Source organism: Scleropages formosus, chromosome 20 (genome assembly GCF_900964775.1).
Source record: "Scleropages formosus chromosome 20, fSclFor1.1, whole genome shotgun sequence".
Lineage (NCBI taxonomy): Eukaryota > Metazoa > Chordata > Actinopteri > Osteoglossiformes > Osteoglossidae > Scleropages > Scleropages formosus.
In genome coordinates, this window is record NC_041825.1 from 21,531,247 (window position 1) to 21,552,843 (window position 21,597).

General features: G+C 47.0%; 1 protein-coding gene across 3 annotated transcripts in view; it reads left to right on the top strand.

Annotated features, from left to right (window-relative positions):
* Positions 1 to 3,868: 3,868 nt before the first annotated feature.
* The window catches only part of plppr2b (phospholipid phosphatase related 2b), a 34,849-nt gene continuing 17,120 nt past the window's right edge, over positions 3,869 to 21,597 (top strand). For 2 of the 3 annotated variants that reach the window (XM_018761394.2, XM_018761395.1), the window contains exons 1-3: positions 3,869 to 3,938; positions 7,155 to 7,256; positions 19,032 to 19,220. In XM_018761394.2, coding sequence (XP_018616910.1) covers positions 7,155 to 7,256; positions 19,032 to 19,220 — 291 coding nt within the window. In that variant the 5' untranslated portion in view covers positions 3,869 to 3,938. Of the gene's footprint in view, positions 3,939 to 7,154; positions 7,257 to 18,998; positions 19,221 to 21,597 lie in introns of those variants that run through there. The other variant, XM_018761396.2, reaches the window with a different exon arrangement.

The following is a 21,597-nucleotide window of genomic DNA, read 5'->3' on the forward strand; positions in this document are numbered from 1 at the left end:
TAAAGCGGTTTAAATGCACCGCTAGCCGATGGGATGAACAGTACAACGCCGCATGATGAACTAGTAATGATCACCGAACTTGCACTTGTATAAAATGATGAAATGTTAATAGCCTCAGATTCCATTTCATCGACTGAAACTGGACACCTTGCTCTACTGCCCCAGCCAGTCCCTCAGATTTTCACCTAGCTGGTTACAGAAAACCTACACAGATATATGCTTTTTTGAGATTATTCATCTGAAGTGCACTGCAAATTATTAAAGCTTTCCCTCCAGCACACAATACACCGTAGGCCTATAGGCCGGTGCGAAATAAGTCTTCTCACTGCATATAAATTAATACCCACGTTTTAATTGCATTTTAGCATGAAGTCATAACCACATAAAGGTAGATGTCACCATTATTTATTTACCGCATTCATTTTCCTTGGGAATTTACATGTGATGGCTGTGAGCTGCTTGACAGCTAGCAGACTTTAAGAAAATACACAGTTGCTCACATTTCTGGCTGACTAGTACTGATAAATTTTTCAAAGAAGGCCAATGGTAGGAAAATATATTTGTGAAAGTGCAGGTAACTTTGGGACGTAACTGTTGGCGCAGCCATCTCTGCGTTAGAGAAGTGGTAAATTAATTATACTTAACGGAGGTAACAAAGTTTACAAAGTACACGCTCACACCATCGGTTTTCTTAAACCGGAAGAGAAGAACATTTATTTACATACGCGCTTCATCAGAACACATCACGTACAAAGGTCATGTGGTCGATACTTCACCAACATGAGAGCGCACTGAATAGAACCTCCAACAGTAACGTAAAACGTGCACGGAGTCTAGGCGGGCAAAATATACGCCGTGCAATTTAGAAAGGCTTCCTTCAGTTCATTTGGCACAGTTATACTCAGGAAATTGATGAAGATGACCTCAAACTGTCACGTGTGTGTGTGACCAATTCCATGATTATCTGTATGTCAAGGACTGTAAAAGTGACCTTGTAAGCAAGGCCCTTCTGCTTGTTCTAGCCACAGGTACTAAGCTAATGGCTAACCTGATGAGTATATTAAGAACATATGAATTACTAAAAAATCCTCTTTTGGTAGTATTCTTTGGGATAAAGTGTTTTTTAAAGAAAAAAAAAACAAATGGATAACTTTAATGTACAGTAACACACTAAGCTCAGTGATCCATGACAGAAAGGAACCTTTATGTGGGTAAAACATTCCTCAGCACTGATCAAATCTCATGTCCCTCTTCAGGAATTTAGCACTGTGTGCCATATGTTGTATGTACACTCAGCTCTGAACTACCTCTGAATTCATTGGAGAATCAATCCAGTCAACAAAATCTGCTGAATGCCTAAAGAATGGCGAGTGCAATGCTGTGCGGTCTGCGTCATGCACGTGGTATGTAAAAGGGAGTTCTAGCATGTGCACGTAGATAATTCGGTGCTTTTGCATTGAGCATCATAACTGTCTTTCTTTCTTTCTTGCTGGCAAATTGTTGCTGGCGGTCAGCATGTAGAAGTGAGAGCAGGGGATGGCTTATCTAGAAAGCCCTTGTGTGCCCAGCCAAGGCTCCCTCTTTAACACAATTTAAAAGAGAAAGAAAGAGCTTGCTTGAGAAGCATGTGAAAGGGTCACAAGATTGCTCATCCTCTGCATTTAGACTCGACAGGAAATGCTAAAGAACAATATGCTTTGAAATAGACCTAGGATCTTCATAGTTTTGGGTCCAAAGTCCTACATCTTACTGCAGTTTTACAATGCAGGGCTGCAGGGCTGCTCAGCTTCGGTGGTCATCCCAAAGGACCACTTCCAGTTGTGTTTATAACTCCGAAATGGAGTTCATTGGGTTCAATCAACACAGTAAAAGGAATTGGGCGGTTCGCTGGCCAGGTGGAATAAAAAACCTCTTGGAATTGGCCCTCTAGGATTCAGCAGAAGGCTTGTGGTGCATAAAGAGTTGTTGGCCTTGCTAAAAGGTAGCTCAGAGGAGTTGAAAGTAAGTCCATTGTGGATTGGTAGATGATCCAAGGAAAGCAGTAGAAGGCATTTTCAGTTAATTCAGCTGCTAGAGCCAAAACTCTGTACCTGTAGAAAACTGCAAGTTATTTCTACTCTTCTCATGATGCCTAAGGAGACCTAGGCTACAGGAGAACGAAGTGTGTTCTTTATTGTGTATACTGCCCCTCTATACATAGAAGGTCTTCACCATGAGCTGTGCATTCTCATGCTCGCAATTCTACCCTCTTGGTCAGGAATAGTCTGATTAACTCTGTCTGTCTTATACATCTGTTTAGACCAAACATTCATATATACATATCTCTTACCAACACCTATTCCAAAACGGTATCATTTCGGGCATTGAGTTACGGAAAAATGGTGTACATACAGTACAGGCTGTCTGCTTCCATGCGATGCGTGTGCTCACACACTACCTGTTGTGTGTTATTGTGTAGCAATTATTTTATTTTGTAATTAAACCGTATGTGTGCGTGAGAATCTCTGTCTCTTTGTGTGCAATGGAAGTGAGCTTCTGTAGGCATGGCAACCCCGGATCTACATTCTTGTCAGGGAATAATACACCAGCTGTAACTGGGCACCTGAAACTCCCAAACATGTGCAAGAATACGTAGCTTTTTACTTTCTGTTTTCTCTTCTTGTTCCTGTTCCAATTTCAGATTCTATTGATACTTCCAAAAAGAACCATTGTAACCTATTTTATTTGTGTAATCTTGAACCGTTGTGTGAAAAGTGAACTGACAGAGGGTGCGTGCTTGTGTGTCAGAGTCAGTGCGCTATAAGAAGTAGAATGGTATTAACAGTATTAGTGTGTCAGGCCATTTCTCACGTTGTGGGGGCTCTGTGTCAGTGTATACACCCCCAGACACACATATGCACAGCACACTCACTGGCAAACACCCAAGCACCGAACAGAGCAGCTGCATTCTTGTACACAATAGACGGTGGCCCTCCAGCAGAGAGAAGAGATGTATGACCATGGAGGGATCACATCTTGGCCACTGCGTGTACAGCTTCTCAGAGCACAGCCACACACACACACACACACACACACACACACACACATATATACATATAGCACTGATGCATCTGATGGGCAGTGTCTCCTGAATTACTGTCTGAAGGTGTGCAGGTACTCACACTCACCGAGGTGCAGATGGTGCACCTGACCCATGAAGCTGAACCTGCAGCATTGCACTGCAATGTATTATTAACCCCTCATCCCCTGGGGCCTGGGATGCTCACCTGGGCTCTCATGTTGTCCCACTTCCTGTCGCATCCTTGCCTCCTTTCCTCATGTACTTAGAAAAAAATGGGAATAAAGCTCTAAATTCTGATGAGCTGTTCTCGTTCTTTTTCCCTGACACACAATCGCTCTCTCTCTCTCTCTCTCTCTCTCTCTCTCTCTCTCTCTCTCTCTCTTTCTGTCTCTCTCCCTCCGCCACTCCTCTGCTCTCATTCTCTCTCTTGCTTGCGGCTTCACACCAACCCCTAATTTCTCACTCCCTCTCTCTCATTCTCTCTCTTCCTCACACACACTTGCTCATGCACTCTCTCTCTCCGCGCCTCCTCCACAGCTGTACCGAAGAAACATAGGAGCTGGCAATTCCAGACTCTTTAATTAATTAGCCGTAGCCAGCTATTTGAGCAGGCAAATTAGGGGAAAATTTGCTGCTCGCTGCTGACTTGCTGGAGAGAGGGGAGGGTGGGTAGCCAAGGTGCAGCCTGTTTTTTCTCATCTGGTGCATCTCCATCTGAAGCAGACGTGCATTAGGAGCGGAGGGGCATCCTGCGCTTGGCTGAGGAGGAAGCGTGCCTGGCGGAGATCAGCCTCCGCAGGTCCAGATCTTCTCCTTTCGCTTCCTCGGCGATGGTGTCTGCGTAGGAATCCCAGCCACACGCAGCGAGGTGTCTAAGGTGGGACCACTGCTTTGCTTTTCTTGGTTTCCTCCTTTTAGGGTGCCTCGGTGGCGACTTGGCGGCTGTTTGTACAAGAGCAGCGAGAAATTGGCGACCACGTGCGTGGTTTTATTTCGGCACGGTGGCTTGAGGGATAACGGACACCAGGTGCTATGCCAGAACTATGTCAGGGAGCATTCTGTGCAGCCCCAGGCTGTGACCCACATTGACGGACTAGGGCAGCACAGAGACCCCGTGTTTCACCAGCATGATATTCCCATAACAGCAAGTGCAATTACTCTGAAATCCTATTACCATTCTCAGATTCCCATGCCGATAGAGAGATGTGGGATTGTGTTAGGTGGGGGGGTATCCGTGTGTGTGTGTGTGTGTGTGTGTGTGTGTGTATGTGTGTGTGTGTGCGAGCGCACACGGACATACACAAACAATGTTGAAGCAGATAGATGGGTGATTGCTGGGTGTTACAGGTTTGCAGAGGAGCTCTGTGGAATGTCAATATGTGATGGAGCAGCGGGTGGCTAAGGGACTGGTAGGATGCTGATTGGAAAATCCTGCTTTGAGCGACCAGAAAATGTACGTTGCATCCTTGTGCGAGACTCTCACATCTGTTGAGCATTTCTTCAGTACATACATCACCAGCGATGGTCCGCTGTGTCTGACTTCTCTAAATATGTGTGCAGGTAACACATTCTATTGTGTGACAGATTTTCAAAAATAGGTGAAAATATACTTGCAAAAAAAAATAGCTAATGGAAGTATAATGGACAGGTACTTCTGAGGTCACGTGCATCATGTAAGTTTAACACTTAGGTTCTTCACACACACCTTTGTGTTTCGTTCTTTCCTTCTCATTTTCACATTGCTCCCTCATTGAGTTTCATTCTCTTCCTTGCTCTACACAATTACTCCCGTTCTCCTCTTAAGCCACATTATCACACTTATTTTATTTCATCTCTTTTTTCAATTCTGTTCCTCCACTCTTTTCCTTGACGTGGTGTCCAAATTTGGGCAGTGTATGGTTGTGGTACTGATTTCTAAGAGCAAGTACAGTGTGTGAGTGTATGTTTTATTTTGGAGACCCTGTTGGTCATTGTCATCATAATGTGGTCACTCCCGCTCTTAGGGTAGACATACAGTGTATTACTGTGGCAATCTGACTTCAAGTACATGTGTTAGTGTTTTGGCTTCATTTGGTGTCTTAACATGTCAGCTTCCTTTCCGAAGGTGGACACCTTATTGTGTGTTTCAGTATGGACTAGTCACTTAATGTGGACAGCTGCTGTCCCGCTGAAGCCATTTCATGTGTTAATGTGGACATTAGATGGTGTGTGTCTCAGCGGGGACTGTTTATTGGTTGATTAGTGTCAAAGACTTGTCGTGAGCAGTCAGTGTTTTATTGTACCCACTCTGCACCTCAGGTCTTGATCCAGGCGATCAGTTTTTCCTTTGATGGATAAGGCGTCACTTCAGTTAGGGATCTATTTTCTGCGTTTTTCCAATAAAACGGATATTAATAATAGGCTGTCTTCTGAAGGTCTTTAGCAGGCTGTGGGCTTTGTGACAGACCAGTGCACAGAGTCTCTTTTGTTCTTCCCATTCCCTCTGAAATCTCTTTCATTTCTGGGCATGAATAAGGAAAGGAGCATAATTCCGCTTTCTTTGATTGCGCCTCTCCGTCTCCCCCTCTCTGAGCGGACTTGCATCCCTGTCCCAGTTTTATGCCTTTTACATCGAGCTTGCAGTGAAAGCCTGCCACCCACAAGGTTTTCTTAAACGCCGCCGCTGCCTCGTAGCTTCTCCGACGTTTGAAGTGCCGTTTTGTGGGAAAGGGGAATCGGGCTTCGCTGGGCACAGCCCAAATCTCAAACCTTAGATCTGCAATCCTCTTAAATTCACCACACTCCCTGGCTCTGGTGCAATTTTAAAATGGTTCTTTTTTTTGACCTCAGCAGCTTGTTGCACATGATGACAACTACAGTGTGTAAGCTGCCAAGGCTGTCGCCGGCTGGCTTTACCTACAGAGACTTGTGTTGTTCTTCCCGATACTAGAAGTCAAACCTCATTTCTTATTCATTTGCCCTTCCCCGCTCCTTTGGAAAATGTTGGAAGTTGGGTTAAAAAAGAAAAAACATCTTAAGTTGTCGGCAGAGGGCTTCACATCTCAATTCATTTCAATGCATCTGCCCACAGACGTTGCTGTGATTGAGGGCCGGTAATTGCTGAAGGCAGATTTGAAGCTGATGGGAGGATTGCCCCCGTTGGGGGTTCCCACTCCTCTGCTGACTCAGTGCTCTGAGGTCTTTCTTTTCCAGCCCCGTTCGAAGGACAGTGGGTACACCGTCTCATACAGCGCTGCTGCTGGGATGTTGATAGACTGTCACAGAGATAGAAACATCACATAGACCTCATGGGAGCACGTGCCGTGTTTTGTGCGGCAGGGGTAGCAGAGATAGGCCAAATCATAGATGATATGGAGTCAACAGGGATTGGGAATGAGTTTATCAATTTTTCAGCAGAGGCTTTTATATCAAGTTTACAGTTGGATATTGCATTGAGGCAACTGATGTCAAACACTTTGCTCAAGCACAGCAGTCTGAGCTCGCCTGGGATCAAACAGCGGAAAATTTCAGTCAGCAGTATATTTCCTTGGTAGCACAACAGGTAACTCTGGTGCCTCGCAGTTTTTTGGGTTGTGGTTTTGGAACCTGGTTTGAAACCATTGCTGTCTGTGTGGAGTTTGCATATTCTCTCTCTGTTCTCATGTATTTTTGTCCCACAATCCAAAGATAAGCACAGAAGAAGGTAATAGTAAACCACTTTCGTACCCTCCCATACCATAAGAACAATGATAGTGGTCAATTTTGAAACAACGTCTTTTACCCTTACCCCTTATCCCATGCACTGTTCTGCGGAAACTCCTACTATGTGTCTATATGGGAGGCTTTCCACTCACAGTGGGTTCTGCAAAAGCAATAATCTGGGGTAAGGTTTCCTCTACATAGCCTTACAGTTGCCCAGTCACACTGGGGTCTGCCAGCTGCTGTGGTCCAGCAGGGTGGGAAACATTACCTTCATGCACTATTAAGACGTCCTGGCAGTCTCCAAACCCTTTGTCTGTCTTTCTTATGGAGGGCACCTTCCGAAATCCCTTTAATGAATCCAGCAGGCTCTATCTGACGTCTCACTTAGCTCAGTGCTCTTTGTGTTTTGCAGATGCAAAGGCAGCGAGCAGCAACGAGCAACCGGAAGATGGCAGGAGAGAAGCCTGGCCTGAAAACCAGTAGCTCCATCGTGCCCTGCTTCCTCTTTGTGGAGGTGAGTCTCCATGACCTCTGACCTGCACAACCCTCATATGGTCGGGCACCATTTGTACAAGTATGGTACGGGGAGGTTCTCAGTGTGATCAAAGTACCCCGATTGTTCACTGACCTCTTTGATTTCTGCACAAGGATTCCTTTTACCCACAATGCACCCCATAGCTTCTACATCACTTTAATCCCAAAACAGCTCTAGGGATGCGGAATATCCTCTAATGTTGTTCTTAATTAATCTCTGAGCTATTTCAGACCACTCAGCCTTTGTTGGTCATTTTTTGCGTATGGTGACAGCAAGAACAGCATTAGCACCCTGGAACCATGTGGCTGCGAAGACTCACCTTGTGTTCAGATTACCCAGCAGGCAAGGCCTTGATGGCTGTTGTGATGTCTTCTCTACCTAATTCTCCATCTTCTGACAAAGCCTCCACTTTTCTTTTCCACAAGCTCAGATAATGAAAGGTCATTGCTGTCACAGCTCTGAGAATTGTGTTTATGGCTAATGATCTACTTTTATTGGCATGGTATTAAAGAGTATGTGTTAAGCAGAGCGTCCAAAACAGGCGGAAGTAAAATCTCAATTTTAGATTATTAGTGGTGTACTCAAAACTATTTTTGTTATTCTGATAAAGCTCTACATGTTTAATCTTAAGACTGCTGAGTCCTCCTTAGAAAGTGAAAACCGCCACTTTTGAGCTGTTTCTGACACTGGAAGCCTGATCATCTGCATTGATTAATTCAATAACTGCATTAATTCTTGATACATTTATTCATTTAGCAGACGCTCTTATCCAAAGCAACGTACATCTCACAGAAAAATACAATGAGTGCATTACATCAACATAAAGTGCGACTTGGATGAAGACACGTGATTCTGAAGCACAGTTACTTTGTCATATTCCACTATATAAACCAATGTACAGTACATCACAGGAGTAGCTGCATAAAGGTTTATCGATTCATCGAAAATTTGTAATCACTAAATTATAACAAACATTTACATCACCTGAGTAGCTGCATAAAGGTTTAGCTATTATTCAACAGTAATAATCAGAACATAATTGAACATAAATGTGTTTATCATTGACTTAAGGTAAGATACTTTTATAGTTATTCATTTAGCTGATACTTTTCTCCTAAGCAATTTACAATGTCAAGCTACCGACAGTTATTTACCCAGCTGGGTAATTTTATTGGACGAATTTAGGATATGAACTTTGGTTGGTTAACTTGTTTACTGTAAATTGGTGATATGCCGATGTGTCCCTGCTTGGGAGTGACCAGGCACGAGGCAGTACAGGGTGGATTTACAGAGTTATAAAGCAAAACGTAAAAACCACAACTTATCGAAATGCACAAAAGCAACTTTCATCTGCAGCACAACTTAGTCCGCCTATGGTTCCCCAATCCTTTTGTTCCTTTTCTCCATCAGTCCACTTAAATGTCTCATCTTTTATTCAGCCAGTAATCCAGGAGGTGGATGTGGCCTGCACTCCTGCCTGCCGCAGTATTATTCTGCGGGTGGGTCATGATATTTAATTTGTGTATTTTATGACACATTGTTCTTGGTTAATCTTTGACTTAAAACAATCTGTTGCAAGGTAAAATTTCCTTAGGTGTCATTGTTTAATTTTGGATAAGTTAGTGTGCTTTTACCACACCTGGATACTAAGCACTCCCATTAGCAGTCGATTTGGACAAAGGCATTGAACGTGTGTACTGGTAAATCTGACCTTGTGCAGAGCACTGAAAGTAGTTGTAAGCAGTGAATTCCTTGCTTACTTTTTGGAATTTCTGTTTATAAGCGAGAAATTACCAAAATGTTTTTGAGCTGTGTAAAGGTATACAATTTATCTGGCAGTGACCTTCCCTCAGGGTCTTAATAGTTTTATACCCTAGCCATAAATTTATTTAATGAGAACATTATACATGAGGCAACAGAGGTACTTTCAGGAATGTGCATAATTTAAGCATAATTTTGAACATTGGTATCCCACTAAATTATGTTACAACCTTGGTTTTTGTCTAATCCCATAGTGTTATGTATGTTTGCAGCAGTAACTGGTTCATTTGAAATAGTTGCTGAGGTGGGACGCGGCGCAGTGGTCCCTGGTTTGAATCCCACTATGGCACAAAGTAGGGAGCTAACCCCACATTGCTTCAGTAAGAATACATTTCCATATGAATTAGTGAGTCACCGCTAGCAGCTTTTTGCGGTACAAGCGCAGCATTATAAGTCACCTTGGATAAAGTTATCAGCTAAATAAAAAGGTTATTAATGACAAAGTTTTGTGAGTACACTGAATATAAAGTGACAGCTGGAAATATGAACACAGGGGCTTCAAAGAATAGCTGGTAGCGTAATGGTTACAGCTGCTCTGTTTAGCCCGAAAGGTCACAGGTTTAAATCCCACCTCCAGCTGTAGTACCCTTTAAGGTACTTACCTTAAATTGCTCCGGTAAAATTACCCTGCTGTATAAATGGGTAAATAATTGTAAGTAGTGTATGTTTCTTTAGAAAGAAAAAAACTATAGTTTAAATGAGTCAACGTACTTCCCTCAGAGTCAAGCCGATTCATGACTAGATGATGTATTTGCTCACTTGCATATGGACCCGCTTCATTAAGTGAGAACACGTCCGCGACCAAATGAACTCGTTCCGCACGTACTATGTGAGAACACTCAGAGTCCAAAGCCGATCTCTTCAGCTGCTCTCCAACAGAGCCGTAGTATCTGCGGCCAAGCGCCAAACCGCCCGATTTCCCTAATCGCCATTGATTGAATCAGTCTGACTGCCCTCTCAGACCTATCGCAGGGTCAGCGGTTTACAGGCAGCTGAAAAAGCTGTTGGACCGACGCCATGCGAGAGTCGAGCGGACCTGCTCCATTTCCACAGCGCGCGTGGTAGGGAAACTCCAGAGCTGGCTGAAATAAATTAAGTGTGTCAGAGTGAAGAATTTCAGATTCATAAATCACGTGGCAGAGAGCGGGAGAAAGCAGGCCTTTTCTAAGAAGTTTTCAGATAGCCCGCTCTCTGACTGTTGGCGCTCGAAGCCTTGTGGGTGGCTCTCGGCGCATCCAGCCTCCGTTGCTATATTTAGTGATGTGTGGGCTTCATTTCCCACCTACGGGAGCTTACTGCACAGCTACTGCCATACATAAGGAAATGGAGCCCTCCCCGATTTTTCGCAAAGGGGTTACGTAATCCATGGCTGGCTTCGGCACTCGCACGCACGGAAACACACGCGCACGTTCGAAATGTACGTGAAGGATTTAGTCAATTGACCAGAGCCATCACTCGAGAGCATCAATGGCCATAAACTGGGCTGCGAAACACCTGGGGGCGCTATTGAGATGGCCGCGCTGATGTAGCCCTCGTGGTGTTCGGCCGAGGACGCGCGGTACCGGCACCGATCGATGGGCTCTGCTCACTTTTCGAGGCTACGTGATTTTGGATGTCAGGCAGGATGCAGGACAGGGCCGAAAAACCCTGCTGTGACCTAAGCCAGAACATACATACATACATATACATACACCTGCGCTAGGAGTTGCACCTGTAGATCGCTCGTTCTTTCTTGCGTGTTTTCGAGGCCCGCGAGCAGCTCCTCCTGCAAACTCTGAAGTGTCGGGCGGGAAGCGCTCGCTCGTTCGCACCTGTTCGAGGAAGTCATTAAAGTGATGAATTCAACTCACAGGGACACGGCGCCACTGTCAGCAGGGAATACGAGCATCGCAGCTCTTCCTTTTATAACCATCCGCCTGTCACTCCCAATTACACTTCTGCGCAGCCTTGTGATTGAATGGAGAGCTTGATGGAGTAATTAGGACAAGCCAGCGTGTAATAGAACGTTCCGGGGACGGGGAAGGCGCCGGTTTCGGGAGCTCTCGTTACGCGCGGCGAAATGCGGATAAACATCTCGCGGCCTTTTATGGATGGATTTCTGCAGCACGACAGCGAATCCTTTTTTGAACGCGGTGGCTTGTTTCAGCAGCTGTAAAGAGGGTCCCGCACCTGCCTGCTTGTGCGCAGAGGATGCACACGGCACAAGGTGTCGTGAGCGTGCCCTTCTCGAACGCGCGCGCGCACGCCCAAAATTGCCGTCATTAAAACCAGTTAGGTAATAATCGCAGGCCAATGCTTTTTTGACATTTAGCCCCGGTAAATTTGGTATTTTCCTCCAGATCCGAAGGGAAGTGAGCTTCGTGATTATCTTCCCTCATTAGACCGAGTATCGGGCCTCTGCAAAGAGATGTAACGCAACAGGAGCGGCGCATATATTATCGGTGTATCCATTCTCACTTCGGTGCTTCTACAGCGCGAAGAGGAAAGTATAACCTGATGAATCCCGTTCAGATTTAAAGGATTTGGCCCGGAGCGGATATGGCGCAGAAGCGATTAGTGTCTGTACCCTTGCCCATCTCCATACGTATGGCCGTCCATTTTCTGCGCCTATTAGTTTTGCTTATTACAGCAGAAAAGAAGAAATTTCACTTTACTGGAATTTATTTAATCCGAACGTTTTTTTTTCTTAATGCCTTGGGCAGCGACGCTAATGACAATTAGCGCTGAAATGTTGGTTTTAAGCGTGTGGCTTTCCGGAATGTTTCTGCTGCAAACAACGTGATGTGCAGCAGCTCGCCTTGCGAAGATGCGCTGCTTCTTTGGCGTCCGCATGTGGGCGTGCGCCGCGCCAAGGATCAGAGTCTCTCGGCCGATGATCCGAAGAGTCGGACCACAAAGCTGGGTCCCTGCGTGCAGGGGTTTCGGTCCACCCCCCCGTGTTGTTCTTGTTTTGTCTTTCAGATTTTTTCCGTTTTTTCAGCCTTTTATCATCAAAGAGATAGAGACAGAGAAATAGAGGCCTGAAAGGGAGAAAGCGCAGCCAAAGAGGCCAGAGTATGAAAGAAGAGATGAAAAAGAATGGGTTACAAGCAAAGTGGGTGCAGGAGCAGGATTAGAACGACACTGTGAGAGGAGGACGGGGGTGATGGTGCCGTCGAAATGCCTGTGTCTTCCAGTCCTCTTCCGTTCGGCTCGGCTCAAACTGGCGTCAGAAATACGCATCGAGCAGCTATAAAGAGGAGGTTGATCGGCACTGATACGCGGCTTCTGATTCTTCTGGAGGGAGCTTTTATTGCAGAGATAGAGGCTGCCACAATGTAATATCATGCAGAGGTGAATGAAGGGAAATAGCATAATTTTATCAAGAATGAAGTGGATCTTGCTACCTGCACAGTGTTCTCCTAGGACGCAGTGAAAGCATCGCTGACATCGTGACAACAGCTTGGTGTAGTTCGGCACAATACGGGACTTCCAGACCTTCGGGAGTCACTGTCCTTTCATTTGTCACTTTGTCCCACGCTGCAGATCTCCGCTGAGCCTGGCAGCAGAGGCTGCATTAGGAGCTGGGCCTTCAGACAGCTTTTATTAATAGCCTGGCTGGTTCAAGCTTCCTCACAAGTTGGGGCCACCTCGTATCGGCAATCAGGGTTTCAGGATGATCGCGTGCCACTGCGCAGACATCTATCCACATGGCACTCTAAGCTTGCCTCCCCTTCCTGAGTTAGTACAGAAACTTTTGTCTCACCATTGTCAGCATGGACACGATGTCATCCTCACATCCTGTCCAGCAGAATGTTTACTAAGAAGCATTTTATGATGTATCGAAAGCCAGTTTTATAAGTGCAGAAGTGACCGTGGGGATATTTACTGTGTCGTTAGTAAGATGTTCAAAAAAAAGAGATTACAAAAACCTCTGCCGGTGATTGCGGTGCCACCAATCCTGGAGGAATTGTTGTTCAGAAGGACCTGCCTGAGAGGTAAAGAATGACTCAGAAGATCTCTGATGTAGAAGGGAAAATCTCAGCTCCACAGAGATGGATGAAAACAAGTACCAGAAGTGAAAAGAAAATAAATGAATTGGACTCATTTGATCCCGGTTTCTGCATCTCTGTTGGCTTGTTTCACTAAACTATTAATGGCTAAAGACATACTGAAGGAAAGAACAGTAGTGTCCCCTGGAAGGGTTCATTGCCTGGTGTGGTGAATCGTATCACAAGGTGCAATATGGGTGTCGGCAATCAGGGCCAGCGAAACGGAGGGGACCATGTAACACCAAGGGCCAGTGAGCTTGTGAGAGGAATGACAAGTGCAATTAAGGCAGAAACCAGAGAGGAGAAATCCAAAGAGAAATCCTAGGGTGACTTCTATGATCTATTACACCAACAGGTCTAAATGCTGTAGATCAGAGGTCCTCTCACATGGTCCTGGTATGGACAGTGGAGCACAACTCCCCACGATTTAGCTGATTCACCTGTGTTGTGCCAAGGAAGGTAACTAATTAGTAAAATTTTGCAATATTTTTCCGTATTGTTTTAACTCTGTCTTGACTAAACATCCTGAGCACCCCACGAGCTCTTTGAGAAATAAAGAATCCACATCAACAGGACCGGTTCAGTAAGAAACAAGGCGTTCAGTGTGGGTTGCTCCAATAAGTATTTGTCACAGCATCATTTTCATTAACAATTCACCACCTTTTATTGTTTCTAGAGCATCAAAGACTGCATGGCATCAGTGGCCAAGTGTTTCCCCCTTCACTCGCTGTCCACGAGTTTTGTTCTGTTTTCCTCGGTCTTTCCAGTCCTGGCTTCAGCGGGTTGCAAAAACTATAGCTCTCCAGCTCTCTCTAAACATCTAATAACCTGGTTAAGAACTCTGCAGTGGATTAGTTACAATATCAGTCAGTCAGTCAAAAGTTTGATTGAACTTGCAGGTTGAATTCCTACCTCTAGCTGCAAAAACCTTGAACAACGTGCTTCCCCTAAATTGCTCCACTCAAAATTGGCCACCTGTATAAATTGATAAGTAATTGTCAACTTTTGTTTTTTTTTTTTTTGTCACAGACTGCTCTCAAGCAGGTGCACTGAAGCTTTTGACTGGCACTATCTAATGAGGTACTTAATGTAGGAGATGTGTGAGTGACTTCACCAAACCTGGCAAAGTGATTATGGACCTTAGTATTACTTTGGGAGAAGGTGATACTGAGTCCACAAATAAATTTGCATTAATGGATTTGAATCCTGCTGTGAAGACCTTGGATATTATTGTACAGAGAGTACATCCCATAGCTCCCTACCCGTTAGGGACCATGTGACACATGGGAACCGGCCTCTGTAAATGCTGGTCAGTGTTGCAGGGGGTCCGCAATGAGCAGCTACACAATGTCTGATGCAGAGAAGTTCAACCGGGAGTTCTTAAGCCATATTTAAACTTGAATACACTCCCAATTTTTATGACATAAGAGGCTTGTTAATACTAGTATAGTATACCGCGGGTCCTTTTAGATGCTCTGATTTCAGTGTATATTCCTGTTAGAGCACTGAAATAAGAGTTGTTGTTAAGGATGATGTCATAGGGGGCTGATATACGATACTACTCATACCGTGTCACAGTCCTCATCATCCCACAGGTGGCAAAGTTTTAAAGAGGCTACGCAGAGCCACAGCAGTAATCATTAGTGCAGCAGACACCTGCTGGGCTGTATGGCAGGTGACCTTACCAACACAAAGTATTCCGGACTCCTCGGACCGCCGCCTCGTCAGTTGCGCCCGTCGCGGCTGCACTAATTGGACGCTGCACGCCGGGACATAAGGCTGAGAGAGGATGAGCCTGCACACGTTGCTCATTCCCAGACTGGTGGGGGCCCGAGACGCTCCACGGAGACATCAGCGCGAGCCAGGGACGTGCGCCGACTCGAGGCGAACGCGAACGACAGTCCGGCAGCCATGAGTCACCCGCCCCACGTAGGCCTTCCTCTCCATGCTGAGTAGGAGGAAGGTGCTTTCTGACTCTCTGGCTCCGAAGCTGTCGAATAACACACTGTACTGTGGGCTGTCAACGTGGACAAGAGCTACAGCTACGGTTCAGATGCCTTAACTAATTTGCACGTGCATCTAGAAGGCTCCGGGCTGTATTCTCAGTTCAACCTGTGTTGAACTCCAAGATTGCTCAGTGCAAAGTAATCAGCGGCACGCATTATACGATTAAAATGAATCGTACGTTAAGTAATACATTTAAAGGGTATTTTAGAAAATCCCCCTCGTTATAAATATCTCGCTGCCTCGATGCTGATTGATTAAAATTGTCCTTGATGCAAACAGCTGGTGCGGTGAAGAAGTGAAACGCTGATATAAGCAGTCTTGGGAACATACAGCCGCTAGATTGGGGTCGGTTTGGATTAAAATAATTAGCTTGAAATTAAGATCCTGTTTTTGGGCTGCCTAGTTAATTATTCCACAAAATGATAGCGGAGTCAAAATGCACTCGACCAACGATTGTATCGGCGCTGATGATTTGTTTAGTGCTTGAAGTCATCCTTGACTAAAGAGGGAGCGGAAGTGTAAGGAAAGCACGCGGTTAATCAGTTACTGTTTGAGGTAAGATCGTGAAGCCGAGGCACGGCGATATCGTAGCAGCGTGCTAATCTGAGCACTGCTCTGCATACTCTAGCAGAAGTGGGTTGTTTTATGAGGTCAACGAACGTGGCGCAGATGTGGGCCGCACGAATGAATCCGTCACATGATCACATTTACATTGTGTTTACACACACACACACACACACACACACACACACACACACACACACACACACACACACTTTCAGAACTGCTTGTCCCATACGGGGTCGCGGGGAACTGGAGCCTACCCAGCAACACAGGGCGTAAGGCCGGAGGGGGAGAGGACACACCCAGGACGGGACGCCAGTCCATTGCAAGGCACCCCAAGCGGGACTCGAACCCCAGACCCACCGGAGAGTAGGACTGTGGTCCAACCCACTGCACCACCGCACCCCCACTTACATTGCGTTTACCTCCATTCATTTAGCAGACGCTTCTCTCCAAAGCGACGTGCATCTCATAGAAAATACGTGTGCGTTACATTAGCGGAAAGAGAGATATGGTTGCAGACGTGCGATTCTTAGGCGCGGTTAGTTTGTTTCTTTCCACCATACAAATCAGCGTTCGTCACACGATTAGTTGCATAAAACTCATGATGAACTGTTATTACAAATGACAGTTCTTATAACTGTTGTTTTAACTGTTATTATTATGATGAACTGTCGCCGTATTCACACCGGCCCATAATTTAACCTTGCCTTTCTGGTACGACATTTTATTTTTCCCCCACTTAGTGGAGTAGTTGATGTTAAACACCTTTGTGAAAGGTACAACAGAAGGACCTGCCCAGGGACGTCGGGCATCGGCTGTGTGTAAAAGCCCGTAACTAGAGGACAGCCGGCGCGACAGAACATAATGATAAAGAAACCGTTCCGTGCAGGAAACGCTGCGTACATCAAGAGTGGTTTTACCACACTTTCTCGAGTGCTGTTTGATGCTCTTGACTGTTTTCCCTGAAAAGGTTTGCCTGCTGAACCAGCCGTACTCACTAAATAATGCAGGACTAAGTCCCTGAGCCCTTGCTTTCAGGAATATGTAGAGACAGTGCTGGGTTGGACCCTGCGTAGGTGCAGTTTGGCAGAACCACACGAGGGTTCAGGCGAGCTAGATGACTGGTGTGTGTGTGTGTGTGTGTGCGCATGAAGATGTTTAACAGGGTGAGATGAGCTGAGTTGTGGTGCAGTTGTTTCAGATAGAAGAACTCACACCTATCTCCCATGCGCTGCTCTCAGGAATCGGCCGCCCATCCTGTGCAGTCCCAGACATTCTGGTTTCTTCGGACGAGCTGCCGAGGCGAAGCAGTACTATAAACGGAGGCTTACGGTGGAACTGTGGTTCTGCTGAGCCCGGAGGCGCGCGGTTCAGCGCCGGATGGCAGGAATAAACACAGCTGAATGATGGCGGTGCAGGGAAATGAGGAGAGAAACGTGACGTGGAATGGCGGAAATGAGCGGAGGGGTGCGGAGGCCGTAGGGTGGGAGTAAAAGGACGGCGTGTAGAGTGCGAACCATTTCCATCTCAGGATGGGGAGTATGCTCATCCGGCTGGAAGACCAAGGCAGGGGTGGAGAGGCTCACGTTGGAGCTTTAGCCATGCTGACAGCCGCGGGGAGGGAACGTAAGAGCGCTAGCGGCGTGGCGGACGCAGGGCCACCGCTCCACCAGAACGGCCGTACGGCACACGAGCGGCGCCGCCGGTGTTTGTATGCCGCAGGATGTGTATGGGCTTCCTTATGGATATTTCTGTGTTTAAAAATGTCACCGGTCCCCCTGGGAGCCTTCAAGGTGTCGTTCTCCTAGGGATAAGAGACAAAATGTTTTTTTTTTTTTTCCAGTGAATATGAAGCCTCTCCACTTGATACTATTACCTGTCCTGAAAAAAAAAAACGCAGATTATGTTTTTTTTTAGGAAGCGCGTATTATTTTTCAAAAGACCGCGACGCCTCTAAGCGTAGATTTTCAGCATAATCGACTTTTGACGAACAGATTTTTTTTTTTTTTTTAAGCAGACACAGAGCCCGAGTCTAAAAATAACAAGAGATGGATGTGGCCGCATCGCAAGATGGCGAACGGCGGCGCGACGGCTGCTCCGAAGTGGAGTTACCTTCGGAAAGACCCGCGTTCCAAAAGAAACGAGAAATGGGGCTGGCTTCGAGCGGCTCCAAATTCACCCCTCACCATGACAACCACTTTTAACAAAACACGCTATCTCCTCCAGGAGAGCTCGTGAAGAGAGGGGGAATGTGTATTCGGAGAGCACGGAGCACTAACGACACCCGTCTCAGAACGCGTGCAGGGGCTTGAAGCCCAAGCCTGCGAACGTGAAAGGGAAACAAACGAGGCTCCGCAAAAATAACCGGTTTAATTCAATGGGTCTAAAAATAAACGCGTGCTGTAGCTGCCGTCGGTGCGAGGAAGACATCCCCGGTGCGTGTGATCTCAACAAGGCGCTTAAAGTTGAGAACACGGAACTCGCCCTGGGGGCCGGAGGAGGAGCCGGAGGAGTCAGACACCTCCGCTCTAACACCTCACCCCCATCCCCGGCCCACCCCACGGAGAACAAAAAAAGAACAACGGGAGCGCATTCCTCTTTCTCGCACCGCCGAGGATGCTCGAAAAGCAGTAATTGGATGGCACCGCATGCTGTTTTAAGACACGTGCGCACACAGCACGGATACATGCCTGCATGTCACGTTCGCAGGCCAGGCGCTACCGTTGACCTATAATGCACACACACGCAAATACCAGCAATCAGTCGGTAACACACACACACACACACACACACACACAATTCTCTTCATGTTGTACACCCACAGCTCTCGAGCAGACGAGTGCACACACGCCAGCACAGTTGCACATGTTCAAAATCCCCCCCGGCCCCCTCTCTCACTCCCCCCCCCCCCCCTCGCTCCCGCGTTTACGCTCATGCTCTCTCTCTTTGCTCACTCGGGCTCTCTCTCTCTCTCTGTACCGCTCTCTCTGCCTTTCTCTCCATCTCCCCCTCACTCTCTGCCATCTCATTTCATTGTTTTCTCCCTTGCTGTGTAGCGGCATCTTCATACACATCGTTGATTGTTTTTTTTTTTTATTATTATTATCTCACCAAGCTTGAGACGCAGGAGTTGCTCGGTCTCCTTCGTTCGACGGTCTCGCTCCATCTCTTACGGCACCGATGTCTCACTTAGTGTGGAAACCTGGCCTCTTCGGGACCATGTCTCTGCCTCCCGTGCTCTGACCACGTTGTTCTCTTCTTCCATGCGCCTGCTCTGTACCTGCTTCCCCTGCGCTCGCCGGAACCTGGGACCATGTTCTACTTCCAGCTGGTGATCATGGCTGGCACCGTGCTCCTGGCGTACTACTTTGAGTACACAGACACCTTCCCCGTCCACATCCAGGGCTTCTTCTGCTATGACAAGGCCTTCTCCAAACCGTACCCGGGGCCCGAGGACAGCAGCAAGGCCCCACCGGTGCTGGTCTACTCGCTGGTCACCGCCATCCCCACCGTCACGGTAGGACTCTTGCCCGGTGTGGATGGACGGCATGGAGAGAGAGTGGGAGCTAGTGAGCGTGCGACGTGTGCATGTTTGTGTGTTAAAATTTGTGCGTGTGTGTGTGTTCGTGTGTGCGCTGCACATGCGCCACGTGCTCCGAGTGGCCCTGTTGCACGGTGATGACCGAGCCCTGTCAGTCTGCTGCCTCTGAGCCTCTCGCTAAGGCAGCGTCCACTATCTACTCCCCTCGTTCTACTCATGTCTACCAAGGGGGGTCTGTGGGAACAGATTGAGGAACAGGCTGCTTGGACCCCTTCCCCCCGTAGCCCTCTCTCACTCTCTGGGTTCCTCTTGGCGGCACTGGGGTCTCGCTGGGGAAGGGCCGGGTGGGGAGGACAGAGGGAGAATTAGTGAAGACGGTGCCGATACCTGGTGCGCGTGGCAGCGCCGTACCACCAAGGGCCACCGGGTGGGAAGAGGTTCTAAACACCTTGAAGAACCCAGGTCTGAACCTCACTACTCACTGCATGTCCCTGGGCAAGGTACTTACCATGAACTGATACAGTAAGAATTCCCCAGCTCTGTAAATAGGTAAATACCTGTAAGTAGCTTAATATTGTAAGTAATTCTGGTGAAAAAAAGTGGCCGAAATGAATAAATAAATGGTCGGACTTTCCGTCTTTTCCAAACAGAAAAATATGAAGCGCTGACGGATATAGTCGCGTCTTCCCTCCTCCGAAGCAGCTGTTCTTTACCCGGTGTAATGAGGTACTGAGCCCTAAAATTGTATTTTCTCCAGACAAGTGTAATTAGACCCGTAATGAGAGTTCGCGGGAAGCCGTGGGGAGAATCATCGACTCACGTGCGCTCGTGCGTGTGTGCGCGTGCGCGTGCGTCTGCGAACCTCGAGAGTAAATGTCTCCGTAATTACTAACATTTAACAATAGACCTTACGGAGGTAATTCCACACGACAAAATGCTTTGTTGAAAAGTTAGCCCGAAAAACACGCCGAAGTACAAACGTTTCGCGTGACGAGTTTCCGCCTGCTTCTGGCTTTCGTTGTCACGCGATTGTCTCTCCATTAAAGTGAAAGTCAGTGCATGTGTACTGTATGTGTCTCACCACGCTGTTCCTTTGTATAAACATCTTATTTAAAATATAGGACTCGGTGTCCCCATTAGGCCTTTTGCCTCTGAATCACAGCTGGGAAAGGTCTCTGCGAAGTGAGGACAGCCTGCCAGGACGCGGGACACTTCATCTTACTGTTACATCAGCACTGTGTTGACATAATGTTGATTTTTGGTACATTTCACCGTGGGCCGGAGTGGTGTAGCCCTTATTAAAACCCGGTTCTCCTGTTAAGGGAGCCTCAGCCCTACGCGCCTCCTCTGCAGGCCTCGAACCCGAGGCGGGTCACGCTCCGCTGCCTGTCCGGTGTTTCAAATCCTCTGTCTCCAGCCAATAACCTTTTGCCATTGGTTTCCGCATGAGCTGTTAAGTGGCCAGGTTCTCATAACATGGCATGCATTATTAATTTCACCGCAGGTGCTGCATCGGTACCCCAGGAGCACCTTCATTTATGTGCAGCGCCAGCCGCTCGGAGCAGCCAGTGTCAAAAACTGTGGGTCATCAGCTGGGCTGCGGGTGGGCTGGTCTTAGCTTGCTGAGCGTAGAAGATAAGCGGTGCGGCGAGAGGAAATGTTCTGTGGAGCAAATTGGTCATCCGAGCACAGAAAACAGTGGCTTACATGGCCACCGAGGTTTTCGAGGGAGCGGCGGAAGCTTGGAAGCGATGGGCCTCGTTCACAGTCAGCGTCAAAGTTTTCGCAGCGGTTATGAGCTAATGCTCTTTTACGTATTAGTGGCTCCAGCACACCTCGGAAATCTACTCTTTATTCTGTTGGCTAAAAAAGGGAAAAAATATTATTTTTCATTAATTCATTGTCAGTAACAGCTTGTCTGATGCAGGGTCACGGCGGTCCAGAGCTTAACCCAGAAACAGGGCATGAAGCAAAACACAACCTGGATGGGACACCAGTCCATTGCAGGGCAATTACACACACTCATTTTCTCTCTCCCTCTCTCTCTCTCTCTCTCTCTCTCACAAACACACACACACACACACACACACACACACACTACATACAATTTAGAGTGACCAATTCACCCAAAACACATATCTCAGTGGGAGGAAACCAGAGCGCCCAGAGGAAACCCACTCAAACACAGAGAGCTTGTGCAAACTTGACACAGACTGCTCTGAGTGTAAACCTTTTCCAAACCCGCAGCCCAGAAGAAGTGAAACACTAGCACTACCTGCTGTGCCACCATGCACCCCCCAAAAAATTGATTTTCTAAATGAAAAACAGCACAAATGAGGGCACAAGTATATTA